We start from the raw sequence: 17,793 nt of genomic DNA, 5'->3' as shown, positions 1-17,793 counted from the left end.
AATTTCTAACACTGTGTTACTGAAATCAACAGAAAGCGCAATTCTAGTGTAATTTCAAGCATTACAAAATGTTATAAATATATAATTTGCTCTGATGTTATTTAATTGGCACTATCCCAAGAAAGCAGTTATTGTTCTATACTTAACTAAATGTCACATGACTAATGTCATAATGTTTCAGTCAGCTGACTGCACTGTTCCATATTAATAAATACAAAACACACTTTTAAAAAAACACTTTGTTTTCAATGGTACATTCACAAATCATAAAATCTTGGAAGAAATGTCACAAATTATTTTCTTCTCAGTCCTTTATAAAATACTATCTTGAGTCACACCTTGCAATCAGGACTACACAGCAAGATGGCATACCTACTTACTTCTAATTTCTCTCATGTTGTTGCCTCATTACAACTGACTTGAATAGAATCAGTGATTAATAGTACAATTTTCATTCATGTGATGGAATATTATGTATAGTTCCATTTTCCAGTGTAACCCAGACATGTCAAACAAAATGTCCACTTTAAGAAGCCACTTGTCTACATATATATGTGGAAATTTTTGTGGCATTAGTTACATAACACAGATAAACTGGAAAACTGAAGAAATATCACTAGGTTCACACCAATACCTGCTCAACTGACACACACCTAAGAAAACTATTTCTTGTACTACTTTAGTTTCTATAAAGTGGCTTCAAAGGAGCGAACTACCAAAGTCCTAGATACAACTTGGCTACCTTAGCCATGAGTATTGTCTCTAATCCTACATTTTTTCCCAAGAGGGAGCAAAAACAAACAAAAAGCCCTCACAGAGTTTAAAAGTTACATCAAGGCAACATTGAGCAGTAAGAAAAAAAAATTCCAAACTCACCCTTATTTCCTTGCCCTTTAGGTCTCTGTGTAGCAAGACGAAAGATGCGGTAAAAAAGAGAAAAAGGAAGAGAGAAAGAGTGTTAATCAAAAACATTATCAAAGACAAGTTATTTTAGACTATCCGCGTAGGAGTAAAAACCCACCATATCCTCCACAGCCACCAATTTCCCAACCACCCCCAGCCTTTAAACCTCCCACCCGCCACTCGAAATCCGTCTCCCAGAGCTCGACCGCTCTCAGCCCCATGTCTGTCGCCCTCAGGATGTGTCCTAAGGCCCCTAAGAGCGGTCCTTGCTCCCACACACCGCGGCACCGCGCCCGCCCGCCCGCAGGCTTCGGGGCCAGGGCGCACGCCCCGGCCCAGGCAGCTGCACCGCGGCAACTTGCGCCGGGGCACCGTTATGGGGCCGGCAGCGGCGGCGACGGGGAGGAGCCGAAGCCCCGCGCGAGGGTGGAGTTCCGGGGCTCGGGCCTTCGCCGAGCCTGCGGCCTCTGCTCCCTCACCTGATCCACGCTAGTGGCTGACATTCTTCACCGCAACCCGAGAGCCGCCGCCGCCGCTGCCTGGGCCTCTCCCCGTGCACTCACAGCAGTTGGCTGTCGCCCTTGGCCGAGTGATTGTTCCAGCCGCCGCCGCTGCCGCCGCTCGCTGAGAGCCCAAAATGAGGGCCTCGCGCTCGGGAGTCGGAGGAAGAGGCCCGTCTTTTCCGCTTGCACGCTCCTCTTCCCCCTCTCGCTCTCCGCTTCTCGGGTCCACAATGGCGGACAGACTCCCTAGTCTCACTTCCGCTCCGAGCCTCCCTGACCTTCCGCTCTCCACTCTGACGTCCTCGCTCACCTCGCTCTTCCTCCCCCACCCTCCCGCCACCGACCTTGGCTCCGCCTCCGCACCGCTACGTCACCGGAGACGGGACCCGCGCTGACTGCCCATGGGCGCATGCGTCGGGGAGAGAGCGGTTGGGGTGCCCGCGAGCGCCTACCTCCAGCGTCTCTTCTCCGGCGTCCTGCTGTCCTGCTCCGAGGCAACAGAGCTCGGGCAGAGAGGCGTCAGCTGGAAGGCTGGTTAGAGCCGGATTTTGTCTCACTCTGCGCAGGAAGATGGCCGAGGCGGTGGCTGGCAGAGATGGTAGAGCTTGGCTGAAGGCCCGGCGGCCGGTGGCTCCCTCCTGTAGGCGGACTGGACCGAGTCAGAGAAGATCCCCGCAGAGCGGGCCGGGCCCAGCGGGAGCCTACGGAGGCTGCCAGAAGCCGCGGGCACAGCTAGCTGACTCATCAGCCCTCGGGACACAGTTGCTGCGTCCCTACAAGCCTGCACGGGCAGCAAAAGTGGCGGGTTCGAGCTGTGGTACTCAGACATGCCCAAGCAGACGGGAGCACCGGCGCGGGTTCAGTCTCTCCAAACGCAGTGCAGCTGTAATCTCTTGAGTCAGAGTTCGCCGCCCAATTCATGGATTTGTGCTTTGAACCCGCTCTGATTTTTCGAATGAATAAAGCTGTTTGGGATACTTAAGTGTAGTTGCGAATGTCTTTTCGGCCCTAAAAAGAGGGAACGTTTCCATCGAAAAAGTTACTTTTCCACGTATTGGCAAAGCCAAAGGATGCCAATTTGCCAACATGTTGACATTTTTATTGAAGTATCTGCAATAAAGGCAAAGATTGCTTGTCTTTCAGTGATACGCACTCCATGGAAGGAAATAATTTAAATGACCAAACACTTTCTATACTTCAAAACCATCAAATAAGTGATCATTTAGAAAGTATAATTGTAGAATCATAAGATTAATGTTGTAGTTTACAGTGGAACAGTATTTTAGAACCACTGAATAATAGAAAAACTTGAGAGACCACTTTTCGTGTAAATCACCAAGAGGCATTTTTAAGTTCTAGTGAGCCAGTTTCCCTTGCCCTCGCATTCATTGCCACAGGTCCCAACCTGAGCACCCTTGCATTTCCCAAGACTCCCCACGCCCTTTCTGCTGTTGCTCTCAATGTCTCCCATCCTTCACTCCCAAACAGACCATTTTAGTTTTAATGAGTTTGCTGGTACATGCTATGAGCCAGGAACTTGAGAGAATATTCAAGAGGAGGCTTATGAAATCTTGCAAGCCTTCACTTTGATCCTTAGTATCATGGCTTTGGAACCCAATCAATCCGAGTCTGAATTCTAAGTGGAGCAAGAATTCGTGGTATAACGTTGGTAAAGGCACTGAAACTTTCTATGCCTTAGCTTCCTCATGGGTAAAATTAGGTCCTATGTGTACAGTTCCTGATGCAAGAGTAAGCTTTCAACAAACTGTGGCTATATACAGCTAGTGAATCGCTTCTTTGCTAAAGGTTTCCCAGAAACAGTAATTGCTTACATTTATTGAGAAGACATTATATGCCAAGCCCTGTGATAATCATTTTAATTCCCACAGCATCCTTGTAGAAGTGCCATTATAAAAATTGACACAGTGAGGTTAGGAAACATGCCACAAATAACACAACTAGTCACTATGAGAGTCAGGATTTGAACTCAGGCAGTTTGGCTCCCAAGTTCCTACTCTAATAACTACCATATAATATTGCCTAATGGCATAATGTTATGAGCTTCTGTTCTCTTTCATTTCTTCTCAACAAACTTCTTCCTTCTTTATGACTTTTCTTCCTAGCAATGAGGTCTGAACTTGCTGAATGTAGTGCTAACTACCCTCAGATATAAACTTGTTTAATTTAATATTTACAGACTTTTGAAGTGCATGTGGGGACTACCTAAAACCATCTCCAACGCCTCCAGGAGTATATTAGATGAAGACATACCCGAGACTGAGAAGAAAAAGAGTATTAATTGGACTTACAGTTCCACATGGCTGGGGAGGTCTCAGAATCATGGCAGGAGGCAAAGGCACTTCGTAACATGGCGGCAAGAGAAAATGAAGAAGCAAAGTTGGGAAACCCCTGATAAACCCATCAGATCTTGTGAGACTTAATTCACTATCATGAGAATAGCACAGGAAAGATCAGCCCCATGATTCAATTACCTCCCCCTGGGTCTCTCCCACAATATGTTGAAATTCTTGGAGACAAAATTCAAGTTGAGATTTGGGTGAGGACATAGTCAAACTATATCATTCTGCCCTGGCCCCTCCAATTCTCATTTTCTCATATTTAAAAACCAATCATGCCTCCTCAACAGTCCCCCAAAGTCTTAACTCATTTTAGCATTAACCCAAAAGTGTACAATCCAAAGTCTCATCTGAGACAAGGCAAGTCCCTTCAGCCTATGAGCCTATAAAATCAAAAGCAAGCTAGCTACTTGCTAGATACAATGGGGTACAGGTATTGGGTAAATACAGCCATTCCAAATGGGAGAAATTGGCCAAAACAAAGGGGTTACAGGACCCATGCAAAGGGCAGTCAAATTTTAAAGCTCCAAAATTATCCCCTTCAACTCCCAGTCTCACATCTAGGTCAGGCTGATGCAAGAGGTGGGTTCCCATGGTCTTTGGCAAGGAGGATGGAGAGGATATTTTGAAAAATGCTGCCATAGAACCTAGATTCTAGATAAAAATGCACTCTTGCCTGGCCCGATGGCTCATGCCTATAATCCCAGCACTTTGGGAGGCCAAGGCGGGAGGATCGCCTGAGATTGGGAGTTTGAGACCAGTCTGACCAACATGGAGAAATCCTGTCTCTATTAAAAATACAAAATTAGCTAGGTGTGTGGCACATGCCTGTAACCCCAGCTACTTGGGGAGGCTGAGGCAGGAGAATTGTTTGAACCCGGGAGGTGGAGGTTGCAGAGAGCTGATATAGCGCCATTGCACTACATCCTGGGTAACAAGAGCAAAATTCCATCTCAAAAAAAAAAAAGAAAAAAAAAGCACTCTTCTACAGAGCCTCTAGGGTATGTCAGTCTCCTGGAGCACACAGCACAGCGCAAAGTTGAGGGCAGGCTGGATTTAAGGCCCATTTTCCCTCAGACAACCTTGGCGTTTGTGTATGTGTGTGTGCATTGTTGTTGTTTGTTGTTCTGTTGTTTAATTATAGAGACATGGTCTTGCTATGTTGCCCAGGCTGGTCTCCAAGTCCTAGGCTCAAGGGATCTTCCCACCTCGGCCTCCCAAAGTGCTGAAATTATAGACAGTGAAGTTCCATTCTGCACAACTGTAACTTCCATATGATTACTTGTATCAATTCAAATTAGGTTCAGCTACAAGTGGTATCAAGTTCAAGACAGGAGCTGAAGATAGAAATCTCTTTTTCTCATTCAGCAGCAGTCTCGAGACAGTCCAGACTTGAGTTGCCATTGTTTCAGATATCCAGATTTCTTCTAGTCTGTTGCTCCACTATCCTCATTATGATATCTCTACCTGTGGTCCTTGATGGCTGCTCAGATTCCAGCAATGATAATCATATACCCACCAGCAGAAAAACAAGTTTAAGAAAGCACATCGCTCTCCTTTAAGGACATGTTGTTGAAATTGCATTTTCCATTGGTATTAGTCTGTTTTTGCATCGCTATAAAGGTATATCCAAAACTGGGAAACTTATAAAGAAAAGAGGTTTAGTTGACTAACAGTTCTGCAGGCTATTCAGCATGGTGCCAGCATCTGCTTGGCTTCTGGTGAGGCCTCAGAAAGCTTACAATCGTGGCAGAAGGCAAAGGGGGAGCTCACTTACACATAGTGAGAATGGATGCAAGAGTGAGGTGGGGAAGGTGCCACACACTTTTAAACAACCATATCTCCTGTAAACTCAGAGAAAGAACTCACTCATCACCAAGGGGATGGTGCTGAACCGTTCATGAAAGATCTGTTCCAATGATCCAAATGCTTCTCCCCCTTCAACATTGGAGATTAATCGTGAAATTTGCAGAGGACAAACATCCAAACTATATCACCATTTCTGACTACTTCCTACTAACTAAAACATAGTTTCTTACAAGTACTTAGTTAAGTGAAAGCTGGAAAATATATTCTGAGGGGCCATGTGTTCAGTTAAAAATTAGGGAGCTTAACACTAAAAAAGAAGGGGAAAGTGGATGGAGAGATACTTAGTAATAAACTCTGTGCCTAGTAATTTCCCAAATTTGCTTTGTTAACTAGCAGCATTTAAACTTATCTTTGCATATTACCAGTGTTAAAGCCAAAATTTCTAAGGCTTTCTGTCATCTTTAAATAACACAATATGTGAACTAAGTGTAGAAAATTCAACTTGAGGATAGATTGATGAATTTTTAAAGGAGGTATCCGTAAATATCGCCCTTAAGGTGAAACCATGAATACCTTAGAAGGACACTGAATAAAGTAAAAAATCAGTCAATCAATCTGCTTTGAAACAGAAAAACCGAAACTTTTCCATTCATTCTTACCGCAGGGAAATTTACAGTGACAAGAAAAAGGCAGCAGAAAACATCAAGTAAGCTTAAGATTTGCTTAAAGCAATTTCCTAAAACCATTTCCTTGGGACTAGCAGCAACATCTTCTACAATCAAATGCAGATTCTCAGGACCCTACCCTTGTTTACAGAATCAGAAGCTCTAGGGTTGGGAGCAAAAGTCCTTATTTTTTTAAAGCAGACAGACGCGGTGGCTCATGCCTATAATTCCAGCTTTTTTGGGAGGCAGAGGTGGGTGGATCACCTGAGGTCAGGAGTTCTAGACCAGCCTGACCAACATGGAGAAACCCCATCTCTATTAAAAATACAAAATTAGCTGGGTGTGGTGGTGCATGCCTATAATCCCAGCTACTCGGGAGGCTGAGGCAGGAGAATCTCTTGAACCCCAGGAGGTGGAGGTTGCAGTCAGCCAAGATAGCATCATTGCACTCCAGCCTGGGCAACAAGAGCGAACCTCCATCTCAAAGAAAAAACAAAACAAAACAAAAAATCTTTATTTTGAAATAATTTTAAATTTACAGAAGTATTGCAAAGAAAGTTCCTGTGTATTTTTCACGTAGTTTTTCCTAGTTTTCACATCTCACACAACATCGTAATCATACCAAAATATGGGCTTTGAAAAAATTATAATTTACATGGATACAATACTTTCAATATTGATACAATATGATTAACTATAGACTACTTAGGGTTCCTCAGTTTTCCCACGAATATTTTTTTCTTCTCTTCTAGATTATCATATTACATTTCAATGTCATGTCTCCTTAATCTCCTCCAATTTGTCAGCTTCCTGGTCTTTTCTTGTAGATAGACTGGCATGAGTGGGGCAGGAGAGGGCTCTTCCCCTACCCACTAGGAATGTCGGGTGACGGTTTGGCAATTATCACATTGCCTCTCTAAAAATGAAAATTGGCAGCTGGTTCCAGGAAGAGGCCATTTCCTGATGGTCGGCACCTATTGCACTAAAATGTTAATTGAATGCAGACACCAGGGAGAAGCAACTTCCCAGGCATATGCATTAAAAGACAAAATGGTGGAATATGATGTCTTGGGGCACTCCACTGGAAAAGGGAAAAAAGCTTCAGATGGGCGTGCATACAGTCTGGGCAAGGTGTCTCATGCCTGTAATTCCAGCACATTGGGAGGCCGAGGCAGGTGGATCACTTGAGGTCAGGAGTTCAAGTCCAACCTGGTCAACATGGCGAAACCTCATCTCTACTGAAAATACAAAAATTAGCCAGTGTGGTGATGCATGCCTGTAATCCCAGCTTCTCAGGAGGCTGAGGTAGAAGAATCACCCTGGGAGGCAGAGGTTGCAGTGAGCCAAGATCATGCCACTGCCCTCCAGCCTGGGTGACAGAGTGAGACCCTGTCTCAAAAAAAAGATGAGCATGCATACAGCTTCCTAAACACACTGCGCATGCTCACTTCCCAAGGGTTAGGAAGGCACTACGCATGCGGGTGGCCTAAGGAAGAATCACAGGAAAGGGGTGAGCTTATAAAGTCCTAGGATCAAGGTTAAACATCACACTCGACCTAGGTGCCCAGTTAGGATTCTTCAAGTGTACCTTCATTTCTTTGCTGTTCCAAAACCTTTTTCTTTCTTTCTTTCTTTAAACTGGAGTGCAGTGGCCCGATTTCCCCTCACTGCAACCTTTGCCTCCTGGGCTCAGGTGATTCTTCTGTCTCAGCCTCTTGATTAGCTGGGACTACAGGTAAGTGCCACTATGCCCCACTATTTTTTTTTTTTTTTCAAAAAGAGACATTGTTTTGCCATATTTGCTAAACTGTAATCTCAGCTGATCCATCCACCACCCACCACCCACTTCCGTGTCCCAGAGTGCTGAGATTACAGGCATGAGCCACACCCCCCAGCTCTGCTCTAAGCCTTTTCAAATAAAATTTCACTCCTGTTCTGAAGCTTGCCTTAGTCTTTCTTTTTTTTTTTTCTTGAGATGGAGTTCGCTCTTGTTACCCAGGCTGGAGTGCAATGGCGTGATCCCGGCTCACCGCAACCTCTGCCTCCTGGGTTCAAGCAATTCTTCTGGCTCAGCCTCCTGAGTAGCTGGGACTACAGGCACGCGCCACCATGCCCAGCTAATTTTTGTATTTTTAGTAGAGACGGGGTTTCACCATGTTGACCACGATGGTCTCTATTTCTTGACCTCATGATCCACCCACCTCGGCCTCCCAAAGTGCTGGGATTATAGGCGTGAGCCACCGCGCCCAGCCACTTGCCTCAGTCTCTTTTTCTGCCTTACGTCCCCTGATTGAATTCTTCCTTCTGAGGAAACAAGAATTGAGGTTGCTGCAGACCTGTGTGGATTCACCACTGGCAACTAGGATACTTTCCACCAGTAACAGAAATGCTTTTAACTTTTCCCCATTCACTATGATATTGGCCGTGGGTTTGTCATAGATGGCTTTTATTACTTTGATATTCCTTTTTTAGTTTCTTAATAAACTTGCTTTCACTTTACTCTGTCAGCCTACTTTGGAACTCTTTCTGGCATGAAGCCAAGAACCCACTAATCCTCCCAGGCTGAGCCTCAATTTGTGAGTTCACCTTGCCACAGGAGGACAGTACCACAAGGAGACATGCCTTTCTCATCACATCATATATCAGACACGGCATCAGTATGTATATATTGGTGATGTTCCTCTGATCATTTGGTTAAGATGATGTCTGCCAGATTTTTCCATGGCAAAGTTAGTATTTTTTCCTTAAGATGAGTCATTAAATCCAGCCCACACTTAAAAGGAAGAGAATTAAAACTCCACCCCTTTGGTGAGAGAGTACTTAAATACATTATTTAAAATTCATATTTAAGATTCATATGTAAGTAAGGCTTGCCCCTTCTCCCCCATTTATTTATTCTTTCTCTTCTTTTCTTTCTTTTTTTTTTTTTTTTGAGACGGAGTTTCGCTCTTGTTACCCAGGCTGGAGTGCAATGGCGCGATCTCGGCTCACCGCAACCTCTGCCTCCTGGGCTCAGGCAATTCTCCTGCCTCAGCCTCCTGAGCAGCTGGGACTACAGGCACGCCCCACCATGCCCAGCTAATTTTTTGTATTTTTAGTAGAGACGGGGTTTCACCATGTTGACCAGGATGGTCTTGATCTCTTGACCTCGTGATCCACCCGCCTCAGCCTCCCAAAGTGCTGGGATTACAGGCTTGAGCCACCGCGCCCGGCCCTCTTTCTTTTCTTTTCTTTTCTTTAGGTCAGGGGTTTTTTTTTTTCTTTGAGACAGGGTCTCACTCTGTCACCCAGGCTGGAGTGCAGTGAAGTGATCTCTGCTCATTGCAACCTCCATCTCCCAGTTTCAAGCAATTCTCCTGCCTCAACCTCCTGAGTAACTGGGAGTACATGCGCCTGCCATCATGCCCAGCTAATTTTTGTATTTTTAGTAGAGATAGGTTTTCACCATGTTGGCCAGGGTGGAACTCCTGGCCTCAAGGGATCCATCCGCCTTGGCCTCCCAAAGTGCTGGGATTACAAACATCAGCCACCACCCCCAGCCTCCCCAATTTATTTATACTACTATGGACTATGAACCCAAAATGTGTGAGACAGGTCTTACTCTACTTAAAAAGTTTATTGGCCAGGAGTGGTGGCTCATGCCTGTAATCACAGCACTTTGGGAGGCCGAGGCGGGCGGATCACCTGAGGTCAGGAGTTCAAGACCAGCCTGGCCAACATGGTGAAACCCTGTCTTTAAGAAAAAAAAAAAAGTTTATTTTGTCAAGGTTAAGGACACATCCATGACACAGCCTCAAGAGGTCCTGATGACATGTGCCCAAAGTGGTTAGGGCACAGCTTGGTTTTATACATTTTAGCGGGACATGAGACATTGATCAATATATGTAAGATGCACATTGGTTCAGTCTAGAAAGGTGGGACAACTGGAAGTGGGGAGGGGGCTTCCAGATCATAGTGATGAGGAAGTACCCTCTCCCCCCGAGCATCTAAGGCCATTTCCCCTTTAGCCTTCTATATTGCATCTCAAAAGGAGAAGTTAAAAGTCAGCCAGAGGAGGGACCAGTTGGAGCTGCTGTTCAGGCCTAAAGGATTAAACCCTCTTCTGCTAACCACAATCCTATCTATAGATCATGGACAAGGTATGGAGAAATTTTCCCAGGAAGGCATTGTTCTTGCTCAACTGCTCAGACCCCCACCGAGTCACGTACCCCGCAGTCTCGACCCTCTCACATGTGCACCTCTCAGACTGTAAGCCTTTAAAAGGGCCAAGGTTTTCTTTGTCGGAGAGCTCAGTTGTTGAGGCATCTATGCCGTGACAGCTCCGGGTTGAATAAAATTACCACTTCCTTCTCTCTTCGGTGTTCGAGAGGTTTGTTTGCGGCTCTCTTGCTTCATTATTTGGTTCCCTGAGCAGGAAGCAAGTTTCGGTTAGCGGACAGCCCGCACAGCCGCCCAGGTGGTTTTGCCTTGCCCTGCGGCGCATCCCCGCGGGGGACTCCAGCCCACTTGGGTGACGCAAGTCCTGAGCACGCTCCCAGGTAGGCATGGCGCCAGTGGAATGCGTCGCCAGAGCAAAGCAGGGTAGGCCCCCGCAGCGGATCCACCCAGTGGCTGAACACGGAGAAGGAACCGGTGGCTGCAGTGTCCAGATGACAGAAACAGCAGGACTGGTCCTGGGAAACTTGCCCACTTTCCTTAGGTGGAAGCGTGGTCTGATCGACCACATGTGCCGGATTTGGCACTTTTGAACTCCTCTCTCTCTCTCTCTCTCTCTGTAACTAAACTTGAAAATCCTGCTTTTGGTTTTGGGTAGTGGGAGGTGTATAATTGTGTGAGTGATTGGAGGGGTCCATTTGGACTCACCAGCCCTGAAATGTGGGAGCGGCAAGTCCGTTAGAGGAAACTGTAAGCTCTGAGTGAATTGTGAGGCCAGTTGGGATTAGGGGTGACCCGCATACGGCTAGAAGGAGGTGCACTTGCAATCTAGGCATTGTAGGGGGAGGAACGAAAGCTCCAACACCGAGCTGCACCTGAAACACTCCTGAGAGGGAGACTGTCCTTCTGGCCTGAAGCGAAAGTGAAAGAGAGTGTATGGCACTGTGCAGGGCAGGAGAAACTGAGGGTGGAGTAAGACTCTGTTTACTGCCTGTGAGTGCTGTTTTCTGTGCAAAAAAAAAAAAAAACATGGGTCACACTCATAGAAAGACTACCCCTCTGGGGACCATGCTGAAAAATTTCAAGAAGGGATTTAGCAGAGATTACGGAGTGACTATGACACCAGGAAAGCCGAGGACCTTATGTGAGGTAGACTGGCCAGCATTTGGGGTGGATTGGCCCTCAGAGGGAAGCTTAGACAGGTCTCTTGTCTCCAAAGTGTGGCATAAGGTTACACGCAAGCCAGGACACCTTGATCAATTTCCATATATAGATTCATGGCTGCAGCTAGTTCTAAACCCACTACGGTGGCTAAGAGGACAGACAGCAACTGTACTGATGGCAAAGGGCAGGCAGCCAGGGAAAAACCCTGATCCACCCACCTAGGGACACAGACTCCTAAGGTCCTGACAAATCCAATGGCAGAAAAGCCTTTGCCAATGATACCTCCTCCTTATCAGGAGGAAGGAGGCCTTGCCCTTGGGCCTGAAACCTCAGCACCTCTGGTAGAATTGCACACCCCTAAATCACCCATGGTAGAAAAGAAAGAATTCAGAGGGACTCCTCCCATACCCACCCACCTCCTGGGAGGAACTCCCCCCCTAGCAGCCTGTCTGTGACCCAAGGCAGGGGTGCAGATGCCTTTAAGAGAGCAGAGGTATATGGGAGTGGATGAGGATGGCCACATTGTGAAAAGATGTTTTCACGTACCTGCCGTTCACCTCAGCTGACCTTATCAACTGGAAAAATAGCACCCTGACTTATACCAAGATGCCACAAGCTCTCATTGACCTACTGCAAACTATTGTCCAGACTCGTAACCCCACTTGGGCTGACTGCCACCAGCTGCCTATGTATCTTTTTAACACTGATGAAGGGTGGAGAGTACTCCAAGCTGCTTGCAAATGGTTGGAGGAGTATGTTCCAGCAGATTACCAGAACCCCAAGAGTATGTCAGGGCCCAGCTGCTGGGGACTGACCCCCAGTGGGATCCAAATACCCCAGAGGGCATGCAAAGGTTAATCCGGTACAGAGAGGCCTTCCTGGAAGGATTGAAAAAGAGAGCACAGAAAGCTACAAACATCAATAAAGTCTTTGAGGTTATTCAAGGGAAAGAGGAAAGCCCAGCACAGTTCTATGAAAGGCTATGAGAAGCTTATCGTATGTATACTCCTTTCAATCCTGAGTCCCGAAAACCAACACATGGTGAATATGGCATTAGTGAGTGTGCAGAAGACATTGGGAGAAAGCTACAGAAGTAGGCAGGAAATTTTGTGAACAGAGATGCAGTAAGCTGTAAAGAAAGTCATAGAGAAAACAAGTGTCAAGATCAACAAAGCACCGACTTGATAGCTGCCACTATTAGAAGAGCACCCCCAAAAGGGCGTGGAAAGGGGGGCTCCTGGAAGGCTACTCAGTATAATCGCCAGCGCTTGCAGCATAACCAGTGTGTTTACTGTAAGGAAGTGGGACACTGGAAGGACAAGTGCCCCCAGTTGAGAGGAAAACAGGGAGATCTTAAGCCTGAGGCTTCAGATGAAAGTGAAGGAGCTCTGTTCAACCTAGTGGAAGGGCCACTGGACTGAAGGGGACTGGGCTCAATTGCCCCCAAAGAGCCCATGGTCAGGATGACAGTGGGGGGCAAGGACATTGATTTATTGATGTTGACACCAGGGCGGAGCACTTGGTCCAGCAAGACAATAGACATAATTGGGGCAACTGGAATTTTGGAAAAGCAGGCTTTTTGCCTATCACGGACCTGTTTGGTGGGAGGCCGTGAGATTATACATGAGTTCTTGTACATGCCGGACTGTCCCCTATCCCTCTTGTGGAGAGACTTGCCAAGCAAACTCAGAGTTACTATCACCTTCACTGATAAGGGCTCCCGGCAGCTAAAACTGCCTCAGGCAGGGATTATCATGGCTCCTGCTGTCCCTCGGGAGGAGGAGTGGAGACTCTTCCTGACTGAACCAGGATGAGAATTAACCCCTACTCTAGCCAAGAGATGGCCACGGGTCTGGGCAGAGGACAACCCCCCAGGACTGCAGTAAACCAAGCCCTGGTGGTTATCGAAGTAAAGCCAGGGGCATTACCCGTCAGACAGAGACAGTGCCCAGTCCCAAGGGAAGCTCTCGAAGCCATCCAAGTCTGTCTCAGACGCCTGAAGGCTTATGGAATTATAGTTCCTTCCCAGTCTCCATGGAACACCCCCTCCTGCCTGTTCCTAAACCGGGAACAAAAGACTAGAGGCCAATGTGGAACTTGCATTTGGTTAGTCAGGCTACAGTGACTTTGCACCCATCTGTACCCAACCCATACATGCTGTTGGGATTATTGCCAGTGGAGGATAGTTGGTTCACCTACTTGGACTTAAAGGATGCTTTCCTTAGTATTAGACTGGCTTCGTAGAGTCTGAAACTATTTGTTTTTCAATGAAAAATCCAGAAACAGATGTAACCACCCAGTACACCTGGACCTAGCTACCCCAGGGGTTCAAGAACTCACCATTTTTGGGGAGGCACTAGCCTGTGACCTCCAGAAGTTTCCTGCTAAGGACTTAGGCTGTATGTTGCTCCACTATGCTGATAACCTTTTATCGGGACACCCCACAGCAGTCGGGTGCAGAAAAGGAACAGATGCCTTACCTTGGCACCTGGAGGATTGTGGGTATAAAGTGCCTAAAAGAAAAGCCCAGATTTGCTGACAGCAAGTGTGATTATCTAGGGTTCACCATCCGGCAGCGAGAGCACAGCCTAGGAGCAGAGAGGAAACAAATCATTTGCAATCTGCCAGAACCCGAGACTGCGAGGCAGTTGAAGGAGTTCCTGGGAGCTGAGGGTTTCTGTAGATTGTGGATTCCAAACTCTGCAGTACTGGCAAAACCCCTATATGAAGTTAGGAAGGGGAACACAAGGAACCCTTTGAATGGGGATCCCAGGAGGGGCAGGTCTTTCAGGAACTGAAAGTGAAACTTGTCAGCCCCAGCTTTGGGGTTACCTGATTTAACAAAGCCCTTCACATTGTTTGTGTCAGAAAGAGAAAAAATGGTAGTTGGAGTTCTAACAGAAACAGCAGGACCTTGGCCCAGTCCTGCAGCTATTTTATTTAGGAATACAATGGGAGGCAGGTTTGCCCTACAGCTTGACTTTTCCCTTTGGCTTAGTGAATCTGGGGTCCAAAGATATATTTTCCTTTCACAGGACTTGGAGATATTTGTTTTATCTTTGTTTTATTCCTTGGGTGATGATCCAGTGCAGTCATTACTTATTTTGTTGCTCAAATTATTCTTGTTTTAACCTTTTGAAGATTAGGTTGGTTCTTGTGTCCTTTTAACATGTCCCTAGCCACAATTTTTTTTTTTTGGTAGCACTTCACCTTCACCTTTGAGAATAACTTTCTTATTCACTGTCAGTTTGCTACAGGAAAATTTACAATGACAAAAAACAGTGGGTGTGGTGCTGTGGCTCATGCCTGTAATCCTAGCACTTTGGGAGGCCGAGGCAGGCAGATCTCTTCAGCTCAGGAATTTGACACCAACCTGGGCTATGTGGTGAAATCCTATCTCCACAAAAAATGCAAAAATTAGCTGGGCACAGTGGCATGCACCTATAGTCCCAGCTGCCCGAGAGGCTAAGGTGGAACGATCACTTGAGCCCAGGAAGTTGAAGCTAAAGTGAGCTATGTTTGTGCCACTATACCTGGGCAACAAAGTGAGACCTTGTCTCAAAGAAAAGAAAAAAAAAAAAAAAAGAGGGCAGCAGGAATTATTTCCCAGAATAAGAGCATCAGCAACACAAGGGAGTTACTTGGAAATGCAGATTATCTAGGGTCCCATTCCATAGTTAGTAAATCAGAAATTTTGGTTGGGTCACAACAATTCGTTTTAACAAGCTCTGCTCATAATTCTGATGCACACTAAAGTTTTAGAAGCACTACTCTAAAATTTCCTCAAAGTTGCACCTTAAAAATCTATCCAGACCGGGCACGGTGGCTCACGCCTGTAATCCCAGCACTTTGGGAGGCCAAGGCTGGCGGATCATGAGGTCAAGAGATTGAGATCATCCTGGCTAACATGGTGAAACCCTGTCTCTACTAAAAATACAAAAAGTAGCTGAGCGTAGTGGCGTGCGCCTATAGTCCCACCTACTCCGGAGGCTGAGGCAGGAGAATTGCTTGAACCCGGGAGGCGGAGGTTGCCGTGAGCCAAAATCGTGCCACTGCACTCCAGCCTGGCACTTGGTGACAGAGCAGGACTCTGTCTCAAAAAAAAAAAAAAAAAAAATCTTGGTTGGGCGCGGTGGCTCATGCCTGTAATCCTAGCACTTTGGGAGGCCAAGGTGGGTGGATCACCTGAGGTCACGAGTTCAAGACCAGCCTGGCCATCATGGTGAAGCCCCATCTTAAAAAAAAAAAAAAAAAAAAAAAAAAATCTATCCAAAGAACGACTTAATTCTGTTATTACCCCTGGTGAAAATATTTCTAAAGAAGAGTTGGTTATTTGCATTAAAAATAATGCAGACAAAGAGATATGGAGAGATATTTTACCAAAGAGAATATACAGATGGCATGTAAAAAGCATCAGTATATCCAACATCTTTAGCTATTAGAGAAAAGCAAATTAAAACCATGGTAAGATATCATTAACCACCTTTTAGAATGGTTAAAATAAAAAAAGAGTAAGAGCACCAAATGCTCGTGAAGTAGTAGAGAAACTATGTCACTTACGTGTCACTGATGGGATTGTAAGCTGAGGCAGTCACTATGGACAGCTAACAATCTAATATAAAACTATATATACAACCATATGAACAAATTGTTGCACTTTGGGGCACTTATGAAGCAGTCATTGCAAAATTATAACTGAGACAGCGAAAGAGATCTGAACTAAACAAATCTATTTTGCTTCTAACCTCTCAGTTATGCTTGTTCATCCCTGGGCATAGGTTAAACTAACTTGGTGAGAAACTTACTTTATAGTTTAAAACAAAGATGACGATAAAAGCCCTTTCCCAAAACAAACCTCCTTCTTGTCTGGGGATTAGACTGCCTTTGCAGGACTAACAGATTAGTCACAAAATTAGAAATTATGGTTTCAGAGTCATGCAGCTGGAAGATAGCATCATAATTGTAAAACTTAAGATCAATGTTTGAGATATTTTGCAGCCCCTGCACTTCATGAATCAACTGGCACTGCCCGAGGTGTTTGAACCAGAAAGACTCCATCTTGAATAGGGACTGGGTAAAATAAGGCTGAGACCTACTGGGCTGCATTCCCAGGAGGTCAGGCAGTCTAAGCCACAGGATGAGATAGGAGGTCAGCACAAAGTACAGGTCATAAAGGCCTTGTTGATAAGAGGATGAGACAAAGAAACTGGTCAAAACCCACCAAAGCCAAGACGGTGACAAAAGTGACTGCTGATCATTCTCACTGCTCTTTTTATACTAATTATGATGCATTTGCATGCTAAAACACACTGCTACTGGTGCCATGACCGTTTACAAATGTCGTGGCAGTGCCAGGAAGTTGCCCTATATAGTCAAAAAAGAGGAGGAACACTCAGTTTTGGATATTGCCCACCCTTTTCCTGGAGAACTCCTGAGTAATCCACCCCTGTTTAGCATAAAATCAAGAAATAACAATTAAAATAGCCAAACAGCAGCCCTTGGGGCTGCTCTGCCTATGGAGTAGCCATTCCTTATTCTTTTATTTTCTTCATAAACTTGCTTTCACTTTATGGATTAGCCTCAAATGGTTTCATGGGCAAGATCAAAGAACCCTTCGTTGGTGTCTGGATCAGGATCCCCTTCCAGTAACAGCACCACCCAGACTTTTGGCCAAAGGAACCCCAAAGAAACCTGGGGTTGGACACACCTCCTTATGCCCCCTCTTTAAACCCCCTCCTTAGACGTTCTCCTTATACTCCCTCCCTCCCTAACCACCATTAGGTTTTTGAAAAGACTCATTCCATCCTGCTATCAACCAGCTGCCTGATGCTGACCTTCCCTTTTGAAGTTTCAACAAAATAACCAACCAGCATTCTTTACTGATAGAGACCACTGACCTTGGTGTCGTTCTGGCCAGTCTACAGAGGATGCACAGTAAGGGTTTTTGTTTTCACTATTTTTATTAAGACAGGATCTCACCCTCTCACTCAGGCTGGAGTGCACTAAATGATAGTAGCTCACTGCAGCCTCCACCTCCCTGGTTCAGGCAATCCTTCCACCTCAGCCTCCCAAGTAGTTGGCATCACAGGCACGCCCCACTACAGCCAGCTAGTTTTTTTTTTTTTTTTTGTAGAGAGGATTTTGCCATGTTGCCAAGGCTGGTCTTGATCTCTTGGGCTCAAGCTATCCACCTGCCTCAGCCTCCCAAAGTGCTGGGATTACAGGCATGAGTCACAG

The 17,793-nt window shown here is 45.9% G+C and overlaps 1 protein-coding gene across 6 annotated transcripts in view; it reads right to left on the bottom strand.

The window, feature by feature from the left end:
• Positions 1-1,736, bottom strand: part of YTHDF3 (YTH N6-methyladenosine RNA binding protein 3) — a 43,379-nt gene extending 41,643 nt beyond the window's left edge. For 2 of the 6 annotated variants that reach the window (XM_032296202.1, XM_032296201.1), the window contains exons 1-2: positions 1,383-1,735; positions 877-901 (exon numbers count right to left, since the gene is read on the bottom strand). Coding sequence is in view for 2 of the 6 variants with exons in the window: in XM_032296201.1 (XP_032152092.1) it covers positions 877-901; positions 1,383-1,406 (49 nt within the window). In the remaining 4 variants the exon portion in view is untranslated. Of the gene's footprint in view, positions 1-876; positions 902-1,382 lie in introns of all 6 variants that reach the window. The other 4 variants (XM_032296200.1, XM_032296203.1, XM_032296204.1 and 1 more) reach the window with 4 other exon arrangements.
• Between the last annotated feature and the right edge of the window lie 16,057 nt (positions 1,737-17,793).

This window comes from Sapajus apella, unplaced genomic scaffold (genome assembly GCF_009761245.1).
Source record: "Sapajus apella isolate SASKATOON/1434 unplaced genomic scaffold, GSC_monkey_1.0 scaffold35, whole genome shotgun sequence".
Classification (NCBI taxonomy): Eukaryota; Metazoa; Chordata; class Mammalia; order Primates; family Cebidae; genus Sapajus; species Sapajus apella.
This window is presented reverse-complemented; position numbering and strand designations above follow the sequence as displayed.